Source organism: Phasianus colchicus, chromosome 23 (genome assembly GCF_987193195.1).
Source record: "Phasianus colchicus chromosome 23, bPhaCol1.hap1.1, whole genome shotgun sequence".
Classification (NCBI taxonomy): domain Eukaryota; kingdom Metazoa; phylum Chordata; class Aves; order Galliformes; family Phasianidae; genus Phasianus; species Phasianus colchicus.
In genome coordinates, this window is record NC_143458.1 from 5,648,579 (window position 1) to 5,666,645 (window position 18,067).

At 41.7% G+C, this 18,067-nt stretch overlaps 1 protein-coding gene across 12 annotated transcripts in view; it reads right to left on the reverse strand.

Moving 5' to 3' along the window:
- Positions 1-241: 241 nt before the first annotated feature.
- PRDM10 (PR/SET domain 10) overlaps positions 242-18,067 on the reverse strand; it is a 39,660-nt gene continuing 21,834 nt past the window's right edge. For 10 of the 12 annotated variants that reach the window (XM_090123343.1, XM_031599744.2, XM_031599745.2 and 7 more), the window contains 13 exons: positions 17,807-17,936; positions 15,507-15,734; positions 11,498-11,845; positions 10,988-11,143; positions 9,804-9,983; positions 9,004-9,114; positions 7,742-7,942; positions 7,032-7,175; positions 5,759-5,929; positions 5,437-5,577; positions 4,491-4,656; positions 3,928-4,040; positions 242-3,481 (listed from right to left, as the gene is read on the reverse strand). In XM_090123343.1, coding sequence (XP_089979469.1) covers positions 3,245-3,481; positions 3,928-4,040; positions 4,491-4,656; positions 5,437-5,577; positions 5,759-5,929; positions 7,032-7,175; positions 7,742-7,942; positions 9,004-9,114; positions 9,804-9,983; positions 10,988-11,143; positions 11,498-11,845; positions 15,507-15,734; positions 17,807-17,936 — 2,326 coding nt within the window. In that variant the 3' untranslated portion in view covers positions 242-3,244. The remainder of the gene's footprint in view (positions 3,482-3,927; positions 4,041-4,490; positions 4,657-5,436; positions 5,578-5,758; positions 5,930-7,031; positions 7,176-7,741; positions 7,943-9,003; positions 9,115-9,803; positions 9,984-10,987; positions 11,144-11,497; positions 11,846-15,506; positions 15,735-17,806; positions 17,937-18,067) is intronic. The other 2 variants (XM_031599747.2, XM_031599746.2) reach the window with 2 other exon arrangements.

Genomic DNA, 18,067 nt, shown 5'->3' on the forward strand with positions numbered 1-18,067 from the left:
CGCAGGGGAACACTCACACCAACCCACACAGACCACAGCCTTTTTTTTTTTTAAAAAAAAAAGATTTATTAATTTTGTTTTTACATCTGCCAGGTAGCACAAGACTATTAACACTCTAACAGTCACTGAATGTACAATGAACATACACATTTAAATAACGGCAGGCAGAACACTGTGGGAAAGAGCCGAGCTCTGTCCCCAGCGCCCAAGCAGTCAGACAGGTCATCTCAGGGTGGGGTGGTTTCTTTTTTTTAGGGGGGGTAGTGGAGAACAAAAACAAAACCACAATAGAATCTGACCCAGAACACCACACAGAAAAGCATGAGCCCACGCAGAGCCCATGGCAATTCCCATCTTTGAGCAGATAGCAGTGCTGCAGAGTTGAGCTCCAGGAGGACGCTGTTTTAAAAGACAGATCTCTGGGGTGGCTCTGGTTAAAAAACAATTATAAATCCCACGTCTTCTGCACTGCAGAAGTTGGAAAAAATCCATGCAAACTGTTGCCTTTGTCTTCTTTCTCTTTAATGGCTTGCCCTGCAGCACAACTGCTCTGCAGAGCTGTTCAGCTTTCCCCCCACGCTCTGGGAAGTCACTGTACTTAATTACTTTGGAATGAAAATTCACACTACTTGATTTCCAGACATGCTTCTCCCTCTACAAAGCATCAGTTTGACTGAGGACACGATGAATCACTTAATGCTGGTGTCAAGCTGATGGCTTGAGTACACTGCTATTGCTGTGGGACAGAGCAGAAATTGCAATAAAGCAGGTATGAGTTCAAAGATGCCATTTTACAACTGTTTTCTGGAATACTTTGCACTTCTCAGCTTTAAAAAGAACTGGTACAAGAGCAAGCTTCCTCATTCTGTGACCTTTCCCAAAGTTGAATAAAGCAAAGTTGTTTTTTTTTTTTTTTTAATTTCACATTTGCAAAATCATTAAAGACAAAGTTTGATACCAAAGATTTCAGGCTTTAAGACTTTAAAAATGCTCCTGTAGAGCAGCATCCATTTGCAATTAAATAATTTCCAAGTCTTCTACTTTTCTACTGCTCATACCACGTTTGACTTGTGTTGACCATACAGCAGACCCTTTCCTAAAAAAGGACACTGTGAGGCAAAGCCAGTATGAAGAGCTTCTTTCCATTCTCCCATACAAACACTGCTATGGCCAGTTATTTAAAAAGTGCTCAGCAACATGATTTCAAATGAATCAAGGGGAATCACAGCTGCTTGGCTGCACTGCTGAAGTAGATGAGCTCCCAAATGCACCGAACCGAAAGACTCATCACTGCACCTGACTAAATGGGAGCTCAGGTCTTCAACTACTTATCAATCTCATTAATGCCCCAATTATTAGTTAATGCCCCACTATTGTGGCTGCAATAGGAGAAGTGAAATCCCAGGCACAAATTCATCTACACTTTGGCAAATCACTTCAAAGCTACCTTGAAACAGTTCTGGACTGGCCAGTATTTTAATCAGGATTTCTCATCATGCACAGTCACTATTTCCATGCCATATTAATAGATATGTTATTTACCAAGGGAATACATGCTACAAGGCTTTGCCAGCAAGTAACAAGACATCTGCTTTCCAAGTCTGAGCGTTAAGTTCTCTCATATCTAAGAGCTTTGCCTCTGTAAGGCCTGGCACCACAACCTGTATACATGTATAACACTACTCACATGATTCAACTTCATCTCAATCTGTAGAAGTAATTACACCAGAGTTCCAGATTTGCACTCAATGCAGCGTAAGAGAAAAGTTTTAAACTGAGATCCTCTCTTAGTTCTTCTGGCCTTTCTCAAGGGCCATTAAGACAGAACTTCTCTGCTTTCAATTTTATAAATAAGTTTATCCTGTTACGCACTGACATTCTGGGATGATTTCAAGCAGAATGAATGAACATTTAGACATATGCAGTACAGCCCATCAACAGTATATGGTGTTGTAATCATACTTTCGCAAATACCAAAAAGCATTAAATAACCAACCAACACGACCTGTGAAGGAAAAATATGTAAGAAAAAAATACACTGCCTTAAAAGAAAAAAAAACACCTTTCCCTCTCACCTGGTCCCTAGACACAACATGAGTTCTGTACATAGACCAGGTCTAGCAAAGCAGGCAACTCTCGCAGATGGCTTTCTGTGTCCTGTAAATAGTGGTCCACTGGTATTTTTCTTGTGTTTTCTGAGTCCATGGCTGGTCATTTTAAGAAACTGTCCAAAGGAATTAGTGTGTTGTTAACAAGGTATTTGGAAAACCAGCATAACCAACTCTTCATCCAGTCTTCAAGAGAAAGATGCATCCAACTTTGAGGTGGCAACAGAGATGACTACCCTGCATTTTCAGATGTGCTTCTATAGCCATTTCTCCTGGCAGATCTATTGTTAGAGATCACAGCAGAAGCTGCTGTGCAGGCTAAGGTAAGCCTTTTTTGTTTACGGGCAAAAAGGTGTTTTCCCCTGCAAACTCTGGAGGGAAAAACAACAACAGTGGCTCCGTACTACTGTTACGTGCTGCTATTGTTTTATTCCAAACGTAAGGCTGCACTTTTCCTTTTTCTGGAACTGCTTGGTAAAGGAGGATAGGCGAGACAGCATGTAAACAGTTTGAGGGTTGGAAAAATAATAATTTAATGGACTGCTTCTGCACGTCGTCACAGCTTCATTGCAATATCCATCCCCACACATACGCAAGAGTCACCCCTTCACTGCTGCTCTTTTTCTCCAGGAAGTCTGCTCTCAAGCTTATATTCCCTTTCACCTTGCCTGCTGAAACAAAGACAGAGAAAGCAGTTCTGCCATATTCCAGCAATTCACATGATGTCCTGTTGTTTAACAGCTCCTATTACAAATACACATACAACATAACCTGCCAATCAGCCTTCAGATGGACAAGCTACTCCCTTACAATTGAAATAGTAGATGGCTACCAGAGACACTTCTCAGAAGGAAAAAATTAGGGTCAGCAGACATGCCAAAAAAGTCCAGGGCAAGCAGAGGTTTCATTTCTCCTCTTGTCCTTTTTGTTAAAAGCTGCATAAAATGGCATCCCAGAAGGATTTTGAGGGTAATTCTTCATGGTCACTGAGGACTTAAACCCTCTTAAAGCATTAACAAGAGCTCCAGGATTTTAGCTGAAGTGAGCATATACTTTAAAACATATGAGCTCCAGGATACCCATATACTTGGGCTTTTAGAGGAGGTGAAAAGTATAGGTGACACCCCAGTGCTTCTTCATTCGTGTTCTGCTGAGAAAGTTCTTGGTTTAGTGATGTGCACTTCACTGCCCCCATTTCCATTGGTGGTTGTAGTGATTATGTACTGGGTTGTTTGCTGCTGATTACTTGTTTGAGATTCCAGCGTATCAGTGTGGGTTGGTGGCTGGGAAACACCAACCTGTACCTCACTGGAGAGTGAGGAATTCTGTTTGACATCCAGATCAGGTTGACCTTCAGATATCACATAGTGAGTCTGCAAGAAGAACATAAAAAGTAAATCGTTTCTTCTGTAGTTTCTGTTCTAATCATCTCTAACTTTCCTGCTGCTATGCTGAATGACATTTTGGCATAAATAAGGAATCTTGAAGAAGTCCTGCTTTAAAATGTAGCTATCAGACCAGTGTAATGAAGCAGACTCTTTGTTTTGAGGTATGTTGGACTACTTTGGTCCATTAACAAACTATTTATAAAGTTAACTCTGCACTAGAAATTAAGATAGCAATTTACAACTATTCTGAAAGTTTCTTGCATTACGCATATGTTGAGCTGAAGTTCTACTTATAATGTCCAACGTCAGTGAAGTACAACTGCTGCAACTCTCCATTTGGGACTGCTTAATAGATAAGCATTCAGTTAACCTTTACAGACTTAAAGCTTGACATTATTCTAGATTTAAAAAAGCCTTTTTTTTTTCCTTACCTGAGTAACTGCTTTCACTTGCCCTGTGTTGACAGTGGTGACAGGTGTACCTACAGCTGTCTCTGTGATGACATATTGGCCTTGAGGGATGGTCATCATCTGAATCTCGGATGCTAAAAGATTGAAGCCAGAGAATCAACATCTGCAAACTCAAAGACCACCTTGAAAGATGATTTTGTCTTGCATCAATAACAAGAGTAGCTATTGAGGATTTGGTGTTTCATGAATATAACTGACATCCTGTTATCCTCCAAGAAATCACAGAATTACCATCCTAGCTGCAAGGATGTAAAAAAAAAAAAAAAAATCATTTCACATCATCATCTTGTTTTTTTTTTCAAGGATCCATTCAAGTTTGAATAATCCTTGGATTAAAGGAGCCCAGTTTGCCTGACCAGACCACGTACCAGATAATTATAGACCTACAGCAATAAAAGCACAATACAATCACTTTCATTTAAGGTAATACTTAAGATGGACAAGTTCTGAAAACATTCCATTTGTTGGCCAGTAAAAATAGAAAAAAGTAGCTAGCCAAACTTCTAACTACTGCTGAGACTTACAATAACTCCGAAATGAGTTCCACGTGCTGGGAAGATACGTGTGCTGGACTGAAGATCCTTGCTGCTGCTGGAGGGCTTGGCTTTGTGTAGATGCAGCTGTCTGCATCTGCGAGGGGCTGAGTTCCTGCTGTGATTGTTGTGAGGGACTCAAAGGCTGACCCCCAACCTAGAAAAAAAGAAGCAAGCAGACTAAGGATTGTATACCATTATCAACATAGCCTGCTTTATTAAGGGAAGAAAATTGAGGTTTCAGTAGCATACGGAGCACAAGTACAAAGCTTTCCTCCACTTCCCCCAGCTTACATCTCTCCATGATCAATGTGCAGAGACTAGTAAAGACAGACATGGCTTCTCAAGGTTTACACAGGGCCTGAGGAAATGGCACAGCTCAGAGAGGCTGACTGGATATTAAGGAAAGGTTCTTCACTGAGACTGCAGTCTGGAACAGGCTCCCCATGGAAGAAATCATAGCACCAAGCCTACGCCATTTTAAAGAAACATTTGGACAATGCTGTCACACGTGGTTTAATTTTTAGGTAGTCCATGAGTTGGACTCATTGATCCAACATTGAGTTGGTCCCTTCCAACTCAAGATATTCTCTGATTCCAAGGTAAGAAATCTGGCAGAGGACTTAAACAAGAGGCTAAAAATTATTCCAGAGCATGAAGAACTGAACTTCAAATATTTGAAGAATGCCAGTTTTCATTTATATCTTTCAAGTGCTTGCCTCTATTTAATCAGGAATAGCTGTGAACTCACCCATTTCTGGCCATTTATGTCTAACTCCTGTACATTCTGAAAACTTAACTAAACGCCAAGAAATATGATGATCTCAGGGATGTTTACATGGCAATTCCTCCTTGTGTGGTCTTTTAACTGATGTACAAAATGATTACTGTGATTCAGGATAGTAATATACCATCTGTGCAGAGAAGAGTGAAATACCTGTGATGATGACTGAGCTGTGGGTGATGGCTCTGTGACTTGGATGTGCTGCACCTGGATGGCATGCTGGGTATATGTCTGGGGGTCATGAAGCTGTCCAACGTCCACTGTGGAGTGCTGAGACTGGTGAGGTGAGGTAGCCTAGAAAGAAAACCAAAGCAGAGGTATATATTTCGAGTTCTCTGCAGAAGCAGCCAAGAACTTTCCTTGCTTTATTTTTAACTATTCCCTAACAAATCTCCCAGTATTACAGCCCCAAAGAAGCACAGGCTTCCTATGAGAGGGTCAAAAAGCATACAAGATCTCCCAGCAGGTTACATACCTGGGCCACTTGAACAACCTGCAGTTGAATGTGCTGAGGCTGCTGCAAGCCAGTTGTGGACTGAGACACAGGGATGTACTGGATTCGCTGGTAGTCCCCCTGGGGAGTTCGATAGTCTGTTGTGAGGGTCTGGGACAGCTCCGTCATTGCTTGTGTCAGTAAGTCTGTTGTCTGAGCAGGTAGAGAGAGAGAGACAGAATATCATCCATACTGCCTACAGGACTGAATACCATTGTAGGGCTGCAGTTCTTTACTGCACTGAATCTAACACCTACACCACTGAGCCTAGCCATTTCTTTACAACAACTAAATGCGTACTCAGCTAGGCTGATGGGGTCACAAGCTGTCACCAAGGATCATCCACCGTCTAAATGCTAGTCAGAATCACTCAGAGCAAACTTCATCATCTTTCTTTTTTTTTAAAATTATTGTATGTGATTTTCTGACTTAATACTTTGTTTGGGAACTTTGTCTACTTTTTCTAAGTGCAGGATTTCTGCTAGTAAATAGACTATTGTTTTCTTAAATATACTCCACCTTTCCTCCACATCTGCCATAATGATACTTTTCCTAACAACTGCATTTCTAAGATGCATTAGAAAATGTAATGAGTGAATCTCCCTATTTCCAAGCAAAACAGTCTCTTATCCAGTTTTAAATAAAAGTTATAGACAGTTACTGATGGAAGGTTTTTAAAAGCTTTGCAGCACCCCAGCAACACCAAAGGACAGAAGACTGATTTTCTAGCCTCAGCTTTCACTTCTGTAGCAGCTAATGCTTTATCACTAGAGAGATCGACCACCAGAGGTTGATAACCACTCAGTACTGCACTGTCTAAAGGATTTCAAAAAAAATCTTGATTCCTCTGAATGGAGTTTGATCCAGTCCTCTGTCTATTGTTGTTAAACATATCCTTACAATCCTCAGCATCTCAGGAGAACAGCCTCTGTGAAAAATCCATGAGAATGAGACATGGATTCCTGAATACATCAGGCACCTTTGCAAGTATTGTGTAGAGTCAATAGCACATGTCTGAAGGAAATGGAATAGAGGAAAAGGTAAATCCTTACAGCTCCAGGAAGAAATACACAATTCCTGGTCAAGCAAAAATACAGCACAGATTCAAGAACAGAAATGACCTCTAGTAGTGTCCTAACACATGCTTTAAAGTGATGCCTGCCAGAAATACTAAGAATCACTAAGACTGCTACCAGAGGGTTCCTATCCTGTTTGTTTCCCTCCAGTGATCTGACTTAATGCCTTGAATCCTTACCACAACAGTCTCTCCAGTAGTGCTGTCAGTGGTGAGGACTGCAGGAGTGGAACTGATGACAGCTGTCGCCAGTGGGGCATGTATAGTGTTAGGGAGCTGAGCAAACTCTGGGTGCTTCTTGCGAATGTGTTGTACCATCTTTGTCTACAGAGAGATGCAAAAGAACATTAGAAAAATGGCCAGCAACTGAGGCTTAAGGTCAGCTGAAACCTAACACATGTCGACTGCAGCTTATAGGTTTCTCTCACCATGACAGCATTAGGATTAGTACTATGGGATTTTCTGGTCAGCAAGAAGGAAAATAAGATCACAATTTCTTCTGATTAGAGCCACCTGATATAAAACATGGTCTCAAACATCAGAATCCATAAGCTTTTTACCTCAGTGCAGCTAAACATTTGGGGGAGCTTCTCCAAAGGCATCCTTTTCTTTGAATTTTTTTTCCTCTCTCTCTCTTCCCTTGCAGGTAAAGAAGTGATCAGTTTCCAAACTTCTGTTTGTAACCACACACGGATAACACATTCATTTCTTCTTTCAAGCTCATCCCCTCATTTTGCCATAAAACTAGCAAGCTGCACCTACCTTGTCAGCATGCAGCATGAAACTAGCACTCTGGCTCAGAGCAAAAGAGCTCTACATGCAAAAGCCACAGTGAAAGAGCATCACTATGAAAAGAAGCTGCCCTTTGAGGCTATGAGATGCCCCCATACCTTACTGCTGTACTGTTTGGAACAGTGAGGACAGCAGACTGGAGGGGTGGCTATAGTGCCTGTCAGCTGGGTGTGGGTGCTCAGCATGGGATCTGGCTCTCCCGGGCCTGCAGGGCGCAGTTTCCGGATGCTTGGAGGTAGCTCAGCACCAGGATGGTTCTTCAGGATATGTGCTTTGCGTTTGCTGGCACTCTTGTACACCTGAAGGGTAATGATTAGAGTCACATCATTTTAATTTCAAATGGAAGCATAGAAAACTGATATCATTTCTCTTCACCTGGAAGATTTCTATGTTGTTTGTCTAAAAGTATTTAGCTATAACTGTAAACAAGTACAACATAATGCATAGACAGAGATGCACATTCTAGTGTTTAATCAGTCTGCAAGAGTAACTATCATGTAGAATACAGAAGCTATTTGAGAACACAGTCAGTGTAAAACAAAGCTCAAATCAGGATGGGAAATGAAGGGGAAAGCCTTCTTTGGCTTGTACTTAAAGGACAAACATCAGGGAAGCCAACAATCACCAAACTTTTACATGGTCCGGTGTCAATTTATTGTGAAGACTGATGCATTCTTGCATGAAGCAGCAAACAGCATTAATAGCCTTAACTAACCAGAGTCATTTTTTAACTTCTGAGCCATAAACAAATGGTATAGTACTATTTAAACACTATCATTTTTCCCCCTTTAAACAAAGGAAGAGAGACATCGCTAAAGCACGTACCAAGGGTAAGAACAGTCAGTCTAAGTGCATTTTCTGGTAAATAAAGGCCCACATACATAAAAAGCAAAAGGCCAGAGAGCAAGGACAGGAACTCAAGCGCAGAACAAGCTTCAGGCTCTACTGAACACTGGGAATTACTGACATGTGACCAAGCAGCTTAAAATAAACGGGAGATTGGGACCAACTTCTAGAAGCAATAGAGAAACCAGAAGAAATCCTGAAATTATAGCTAAGTAGGATACTTAGTCCTGTATTGCAAAGAGTGATACAGGACTCTGGATGGGTCGCTGCATGCTGAATCTTTTAAATCTTACCAACTCCAAAAATGGCAGAAAAGAATAAATGCAATTTTCAGCTAGTACTCAGACGCCCTGGCCTAAACTCATTTCATCTGGTCAATTTCTTTTGGTCAGTGCTTGCTGGCAAGCCCCTCAGAAACACTGCAAGCCCTGCCAGATGTTTTTGTGCAGAGACAAATTGCTTGTACACAAGCCCAGGACTGAGCTACATTCTGAGGGCTCATTTCCTTACCTACCTTATCACAGTATTGACAGAAATAATCTCTGTTGGGTTTGATGATGGGCAACGTGAGCTCTGGCACCTCTTCTATTTTCATGTCTGGATGTCTCTTTGATAAATGATTCACCTTAGGAGAAAGAAACAGAAGAACAAGAGAGCACATTACAACTGGAAACTAAGCAACTGCTTTTTGTCCTAGACATGGTAAGTGCCAAACCAAAACTGCAGTGGTGTTAGCCAGCAGCACCAGAAGCATTCACTACTGCAAGGGTTACTGTGCATTCAGCCAGTTGCAAGGTAAACACATGGCCTTGCTGTACTTATACCTAGTTTCCCTCGTCAAAATACAATAGAAAGGGTTAAAATAACTTGTCAGAAGTCTTGGGTAGCTGAGAACAAGTTGATATCAAGGATCTCTGCTAGGAGTGATCACAACCCTCAAAACATGAAAGAAACTATTTGCAAGCATCCTTCCACACGGGCAGTGACAGTGCTTGGCCAGCAGAGGCCCCTCCCGAGGAGCAGGAGAAAAAAATGAAAGCATCGTAAAACTGAACAATCACTAAGGCTCAACCAACACTGCACAGTACTAAGAAGGTGGGGACAAGCAGACATGCAAGACAGGCAATGAAATACAAAGATGTACATCTTCTCTATTCAGTGAGTGTGCGCAGGTTTAAAGAAGATGCCTAATTTCAAATCAACAGTAAGATTATGCTGTTTTCACAGCATTGCTGCATTCTAGTACAGGAATTCTACCCTTATTCTTTAACTATTAAGATGTGAGGAGAGGAGCTGGATCACGTGGATGCTCACCAACATCCCCCTGCGGCGGAAGCCCATCATGCACAGCCGGCACTTGAACATGAAGCTCTCGTAGTCAGTGGAAGCGATCCGAGGCTTGAAAGTTTTTGAGCGGCTGATTCGGTCAGCTTTCTTGGCCTCCCTCTCTGGGTTGTGCATCCTCTGCATGTGCTCTCGCAATTTGTCTTTCCTCTACAGGAACAGCAATCAGGGAATAATAGTGATAATAGCAATAACGACATCAGTAGTGCTTACTGCCATACTATTTGCTACAGATAGGAACCACAGAGTAAATTGTTCAAGCACCTCTTTGGCTTTTCCTCTTCACTAGTGCTCTGAAATAGAGGTGCATGTTCAGCACTGGACAAGCACACAAAACTCTTTGGGCTTAGGCTGATTGTTCAAATGCTGAGGTTACTCAGCCACAAATAGCAAAGTCAAACTAATGCTAAATTAGTGGCTTCAATAGAAGTGAACCCCTCCAACCTGGCTTTTCTCTGAATTCATCTAAAATTGACTCTGTGACTAGAAGATTACATCACTTCATGTTCTCCAGCAATGCTGACTTCAAGCCCCACAGTGGCCCTGAGCCTGCCCTGGTGCTATTCAGCCCTTTGGGCACACGCTGTTCAGAGTGTGCTTCTTCACCCAAAAGTGCCTTCCAATCCCCCCAGCATCTCATAAGACTGCTGCCATCACTATTTGCCTGGCTCAGTCTGCTCCGTTTGTTCTAAAGAAATCTACAGACATCTGGATGCCATGTGCTGACAAGATGCATTCCATGGACACGCACACCTCAGCCAGAAATATTACCACTCCATTGGTGTATCAGAAATTTTCCTAACTAAGCTGACAGAAGCTATACAACACGAGCACTTGCAATGGAGCTGTTTAACGAAACATTTCTTAATGAGCAGATGAAACTGCCTTAGATATTAACTTATTAGAAACGTGATGCAAAACGTGAGGCACCCTATTACAGCAGAGTTTGCTAGGTTGGATCTTGCCCCTTTTCTAGCAGAAACAAATGCTGTAACTCTCACACTACACAAAGCAGTGCTTGCAGCTTACAAGCCTCGCGTGCTTACACACGTCCATTCCTTCCTCCTCAGAGTATAACCTTATCTGCTTGAAGAGAGGTAAAGAACATTGACTTCCACTTGTATCAGGAATGATCCAGTGAGGAATCGTCTTACCTTGAACTGCTTGCCACACGTGGAGCACAGGAAGTCTTTGCGGTCCGAGTGCCGCAACATGTGGAGCCGCAGCTTGTCAGGGCGGCAGAAAGCCTTGTCACACTCTGTGCACTGATAAATCTTTTCTGAGTGGAAACTGCGGACGTGTTTCTTGACCTAGGATTTCAGATCACAGAATAGTGGAATTTATTCAAAAAAAAGATTTGTGTGGTAAAACAGTTCTCAAATTCTTAGCAAAAAAAAAAAAAAGGGTTCTCATCTGCTCTGGCTTAAAAATAAGTTCATTTTAACAGCTGGTACCTTGGTGACACTTTCTATAACAGCAGTTGCTTTTGCCTACTTGAGACTAGCCTTCACTTCTTAAAGCATTCTGTGTTTTGAGGCTTTTCTTTCAAAAAGAAATGTTAACGAGGGTTCACATTTGAAATCCAAGCACCAGAATAAAGAAAAAGAGAAAAACAGTGCTTGCAAGAGATCTGGCAGGTGGGGCTTTAAATCAGTACATCTCACCTGGATGAAGTCTGGAAAGCGCTTTTTGCAGGTAGGACAGGTGAAATAGCCATCAATGACATGAATGACCACGTGATCTTTGAGTAAATCCAAACGGTCAAAGGACTCAGGACAGAAAATGCAGGAATAGGTTTTCTGGTCCATGTGGAACTTCATGTGGCTCTCAAGAGAACCACTGTTGATAAAGCCCTTGTTGCAAATGTCACAAGTCAAAGGGCAGTTCCCTTCCCGGCCATGGAACCTCAAATGCTGATCCAGTTTGTCCTTTTCCCGGAATGCCTTCCCACACTGGAGGCATTTGAATGGGCGGAAGGATTTCCTTATGAACAGGTGCTGAAGAGCTGCATTCTGAAAGAAACACAGAGTCCATTAGCTTTCGCTGGATACTGACTTCACAGACCAAGATCAAAAACAATAGATCAGTGAACCTGAACTTCAAAAGACACTTTGGTTACACAGGCAGTCTGCATTTTACAGAAGTGGATGCTGTGATGGATAGAAGGGAAATACCTGCAGTTACACACTGAGTTAAGAAAGCAGAATGGAGAAGTTCCCCCTCCTATCCACATTTCCATCTTTAGCATGGCATTCTTCTGTAAAATAGAGCTAAATCCCCCTCCAAAGAAGAGATCTGTAGTTCCAACTTATGTTTCAGGATTGGGCCATGCAGTCAGCCCCATACTGTCTATTCCTCCCTCTGTCATGCAGGAGCAGGGCTGATGTAACTCCACTACCCACTAAAAAATTCACTTCTGCAGAGATGAGAGGTGTGCAGCAGTGGTTTAACATTGACTGGAAACTTTTGGTGGAATGCATTTTTAAGAGATGCTGGCTTAACCTTTTTTTTACTATTACTAAAAAGAACAGAGTTTCAAAATACTACAGCAGGGGCAGAATGGCACTTTTACAAGCATCAGGTAAGAACTTGAGAGCAATTTGTTCATCTTTGTCATTTAGCATGCATCACGTCTGAGAGACTGAAAGTGAAGAAGATAAAAACCCACAGTGGTGCTAAACCAGGAGAAATCCCCTCAAATTCTGTTGTCTGCTCGAAGGGAAGCAGACAATACACAGTCAAACCTGAAACTGCTTTTCTTGGTATTGAAAGAAACTAGGAACACTGAACTGTGCAAGAGTTGCACAAATTTTTATTTCAAGATTTAATATCCTAAGTTGCTCTTCTTTTCCTCCACTTTTCCATATCATTTTGCCTTAACCATAAGGATGTGCTAATAAGTCAAATGGTTACAGATGTGCTACAAGTTCCTGACTCCACTGCTAACATACATTGCTATTTGCACCTCAAACAATCTGACTACTAAGACAGCAGGCCAGGCTACTGCTACGTCTTTTAAGTCAACACAGTCCTGGAAGCAGTAAGGTATGGAAGTCACTAAAAAACGTCAGTTGTTATTCAGATAACTCTTCATTCTGGATGTCAGTTGCTTAAAGGACAACAGTAACTATGTAACTGTAACTGATGATGTTGGGATCAATCAAGAGACTCTAAGCAGAAGCTGGACAAAACAACAGAATGCAATGTTATGTACTATCTGACTAGATACAGAAAAAACTCAAAAAAAAAAATAAACCTACCTGCAGCTCCAGCTGAGCAGGCAGCATTAAGAGAGAAAAAATACTTATGTTATGCAATGGACTTGAAAACAGAAGTCTTGACTTCTGTATTCACACTTTGTGAGCCACAATGAGGGCCAGCACTTCAGACTGCTTTTTCTCCCTCTTTACTTAAGCAAAACTCCGCTGAGTTTCTTGCCTTAGGAAACACTAAATAGATCTTCAATGTTTAACTTGTAAACAACTGTCCAAGAGGATTTAAAGGACTGAAATAAAAAGCACAGATAACCTTGAAAGTGTTTTGTGACTTCTCATATTTTCTTAGATTCAGAGTTAATGATGACGTAATGTAACTGTGGAGCCACAGAGAGAATGAAATACCTCTGACAAAAGGGAATAAGTAGGGCAGAACGACAACCAGGCAAGGATCAATACGGTGGAAAGTTGAGGAATAGTGACATTTTGAGCCTCATCTTATTGTCTGTACTCATTACAGAACTTATCACCTTCCTTCTTTCAGCATAAAGGAAATGACTGTGCTTTCCAAATCATATCCCTGTCGTGCCACTTGCTTCCTCTGAGTAAACGGTTACCCCACACGAAGGGCATGTTAGGATCAGATCTGTACATGAAAAAAGGCCATTTGGAAATGCACGTGTTTGAGATCAGTCCATAAGCACTCCAGACAACGGAACTAAATTGAAATTAATTAAAAAAATGACTTTTAGCTGAAGACAACAGCATACTTCTATTTTATTAAAAGAGTAGGGTGGCTATATCCCGTCAATAGTAACTAACAGACTTCCATATTTCAAGTCAAACTCCACAGGCTTCAAAGCAGAGGGTGAAAAATGAACTAATTCCATCAGGACTTGAACCTAGGGCACCAGAGTTCAATAATACAGCTGGAATGAAAATACACACAGAACATCCCTGCCTTAAACCTTAAAAAAAGCTGACGTGAGTCACAAGAGATTTGAAAATGGCTTTGAAAGTGCAATCTTATGTGAGCAATAAGGAAGAACTAAAGCTGTACAGGTTTCCAGATGGTAATCAGCTGTCAAGGCTTCCTACCTATTCTTTGGAAAGGAATTACATGCTATACCTCTTAAAACCAACAAGCTTGTTCATAACACTGAGGACATGCTACTATGCATGCTGAGAACAGCTGAATGGAAGGAGCATCACAGGGTACTAAAGCTCAATGCAACTCTTCAGTCGTTAAAAGGTAATGGTAGCTAATTTTCTGTTGTCTCAAACTCCCATTGCTCAGCCTGATGCAATGTGGAAAAGTGCTACAACCATCAGTGTGCCATTCTGCCAATGCCCCCCTCTTGAGTCCTCACCAGAACTCTAAACACAAGCTGTTTAATTTTTCAATTTGGTGATACAAACACATCACTGAGGATTAAAACACCACTGCACACCTCTGTGATCTGCTTGTGATAAAATTTCAGAGGACAAACACCAAGCAGCAAGACATAGGTAACTTCAGAATTTCTTTCCCTTTCCTCCTGCATTTAATGTTTAATAAAATCTTAAATTAACATCACAGCCAAACTCCTCCTTTAAGATATGCTGCTGTATTTATGGGGTAACACCATTGTATGCATACGTATCACTGTAAACTGAGACACAAATCTGGCTCAACATCTTCCTATACTGACAGTTACTCAACTCTTTCCTAATCTTTTCATCCCCTAAAAACTGTCTTACCAAATTGCAGCTGTTCCTTTCTGTAATCAAAATTTTACACATGGAAGAGAAAGATTTTTGGCTAAATAAACCAATCTCACAGTTACATGGCTTGAAGGATTATTTGCTTGAATCATTTCCCTCCCACACACAATAGAGAAAAAAACAGCTCACTCAGCTGACAGAGCTCAGGTTCAAAGCATTTGCTGTTGGTACACAAAGCTCTTAGCACAGGTTTTAATCTCACAAAGACAGACAGGTTTTCTACCCCAAGAAAGGATTTTATCACTATCATCAACTAAGCAGATCTGAACTGAGGTTGAGATTTCTCTTTAGCAACTATTTACAAAGCAAGAATTCTGAGAGGCACAGATGGTACTGTGAATAAGCCAGTCTGTGCCACAGCACCACGATCCAGCCGGCTGTTGGAAGCACTCCTGCTTGCCAGCTTGGATGGACTGTGCTTCTGTGAAAGAATTACTGTGCTGGAATTGAATCAGCTCCAATTGGTGACCAGTTCTCAATAGCATCTCATGAGATATTCATTCTTTACATGAGATTTGTCTTCCTCTCAGAAGGAAAATTTGCTAGGAATGAGATGCTTTAATCAGGACTTGGAAATGGATACTGCAGTGGGAGAAAGGGACCAGCTGCTCCTTTCAGGCAGGTCCAGCATTCTCTGGGTTACAGCAAATGGAGAGGGTGAGAGAAAACATGAGCCACCATTGTCTTTGCTTACCCTGATGCGCTTTGCTCGCCTCATGTCATCTGCTGTCATGGTGCTCTGCGTAGGCACCGCGCTCTCATCGTGCTGGGGCTGGATCTGTAGTGGGTGATTTTCTGACTGCTGTTCCAGTGTCGACTGTGTCTCTGATGGCACTGGAGTCTGTTCCTGCTGCTCCAGCCCATTCAGTGTTGCTTGTCTGGCCTCATCAAACTGCCCCTTGCTGGAAAAATGCAGCAAGTCCTGAAATCGCAAACCATACAGCCAGTGATTATTCCCCCCACCCACTGAAAAAGGCTTTGATATTACTCAGCAGACAACCAGTTTTCTACATATTTCATTGTAAGCCATAAACAAAAGTGTCTACACTGCTCTATTCCAATATGTTTCAGTGATAATTTCAGCAGTTCTCCACCTACAGCAGCAACACTCAGAGCACTGAGGAAGAAGCACTGCAAGAACGTAACACTTTTTGCCATAACATCATCCACATCTGACTGGACACAGAGGATCAAAATAACCCAGCTGTTAACAGCCAAGCAAACTTCTGCACTACTGACCTCATCACTGCTTAAACCAAAGATGATGTAGGCTGACCTGTAAGAAATTTTAAGACCAAAGTGAGTAGCACAGATCGGACCTCCAAGAAAAGCAGAGAATTTCTGTCCCATTGAAGCTGTTGTCACTTTGAAACATTATCAGGCATTGATATGCAGTGTCTCCCGTTTCTAGCAAACTAGCTGGAATGATGAACTGGAGAGTGATAAATGAGATCATTACACTGTGCACAGTCTGTTTTACTATCCAGTTTCCAAGTTCTGCATACTCTCATCTACCCAGCTGCATATATTACTTATATTTATCACACAAAGATGTTCTCTTCCTTTTTAGCATTACTATAAAAGAAAAGGGAGGGTGTTGGGAGCAGGAAGTACATGCTACAATCTACATTTGTTTTCCTCAAAAAGTCCAATAACTCCTTCTGGATAGAAACCTTCAGTATGAGGAGAAAAAACCCATAGATCCTTACACATAATCACTTACATTGCAACTAAGGAACTTAAAAGCTCAAACTATGAAGCAAAGCATTGAGAATGCAACAGCTCGGGGCCACTACTGTTCAAACACAAATGGAGGCGTGGGAGAAAAAAAAACAGCGAGATGCCAGGAGTGCAGCTGTTATAAACCATTAGTGCTTACCAGACAGGGAGATTTAGTAGAACAATATACTATCCAAAGGTCCCATCCTAGCCTAGGTGGCAAATTTTCACACATGCTGACACAGAACCATGGTCATGACACCTCCAGCCTCAAGTTCTCAGGCAGATGAACTTGTGCCTAGTCATTAGGAAGGTGGGCAGACATCCAAAGACCTGGGACACTTCCCTGCTCGACTTTACAGACACACGTGAGCTACATCTGGGCCATACTCCCAAGCTGGGAGAATGTGAGCCACCACCAGTCCAGAGCCACTCAGACAAATTAGCACAGGATTGTTCCAGCAAGAATTCTCTGGAGAGAAGAGCTGGGACATGGAGCTGGCTGCTGGCTCAATTTGCAAAAAGGGTGGCATCATCTCAAACTCAAACATATAGCACAAAATTTAGAGCAATTCTGATGCTCAGAAAGCAAGCAGCAGACATTCAGAGGCCATCTATACATTCCTCCCTTTGAATCAGCAATGAACTGTAACATTCTAACTAAGCAACAAAACTGAGCCACTGATTTCTTGTGACACCTTCATAAAAGGGTCTTATGTTAACCCTATGCCCAGTCAGCATTAGACAGAATTAACATTTAATTTATATCAATGTATCACGTTAGGTTCCTGTAGAATATAACTAACAGCCACAAGCAAAATAATTTTGCAGTAAGTAGGCCGACAGAAGGACCCTTTGTTAATATTAAAACATCATAAAGAATCATAGCTCTACCTGATTTAATTCCACCAGCAACAGTTATAAGAGCAGGCTCTGACCTCATGTTCCAGAAAGGACAAATGTGAACCTAAATTCCCATTACAGTTTTACTGTCTAAATCACTTTTGTGATGCTGCTAAACAGCTGCAATAACCTATCTCACTGCTACAAGATTCGGGATTAAAGCTGCTGTAGAAATGCAAGCAATTTTACAGACTTTATAGAACAGAAGTGATGTGCTCCCCCAGCAAAGACTCACACCTAGAAACATCACAATTTACATGGGTATAAAGCAGGAGCAAGCCTTCAGTTTACACTGATGCCCTAAATTCTTCTAGTTAAACATTTACAGCCTATATGGTATCTTATTTTCCTCTCCCCATCCCCCAAATATACCTGTGTTCCTTCTTCACACTTTTCTCCATTTTCAATGGTTACTTCCATACGCATGAATTTGGGAGGGCGTCCCGGGCGCCTGCCTGGCCCAAACCTCCTTTTTCCTCGCCCACGACCTCTTCCTCTGGCTCTGCAGAGCACAATGCTTCAAGTTAGAGACAAGAGATGGATTTGGCATCTTCACTCATTTTATGCATTCTTACTTAGTACCAACAGCCTGCAACGAAGAGCAAAATCTGAAGAAGCTCTGACACCAAAAAC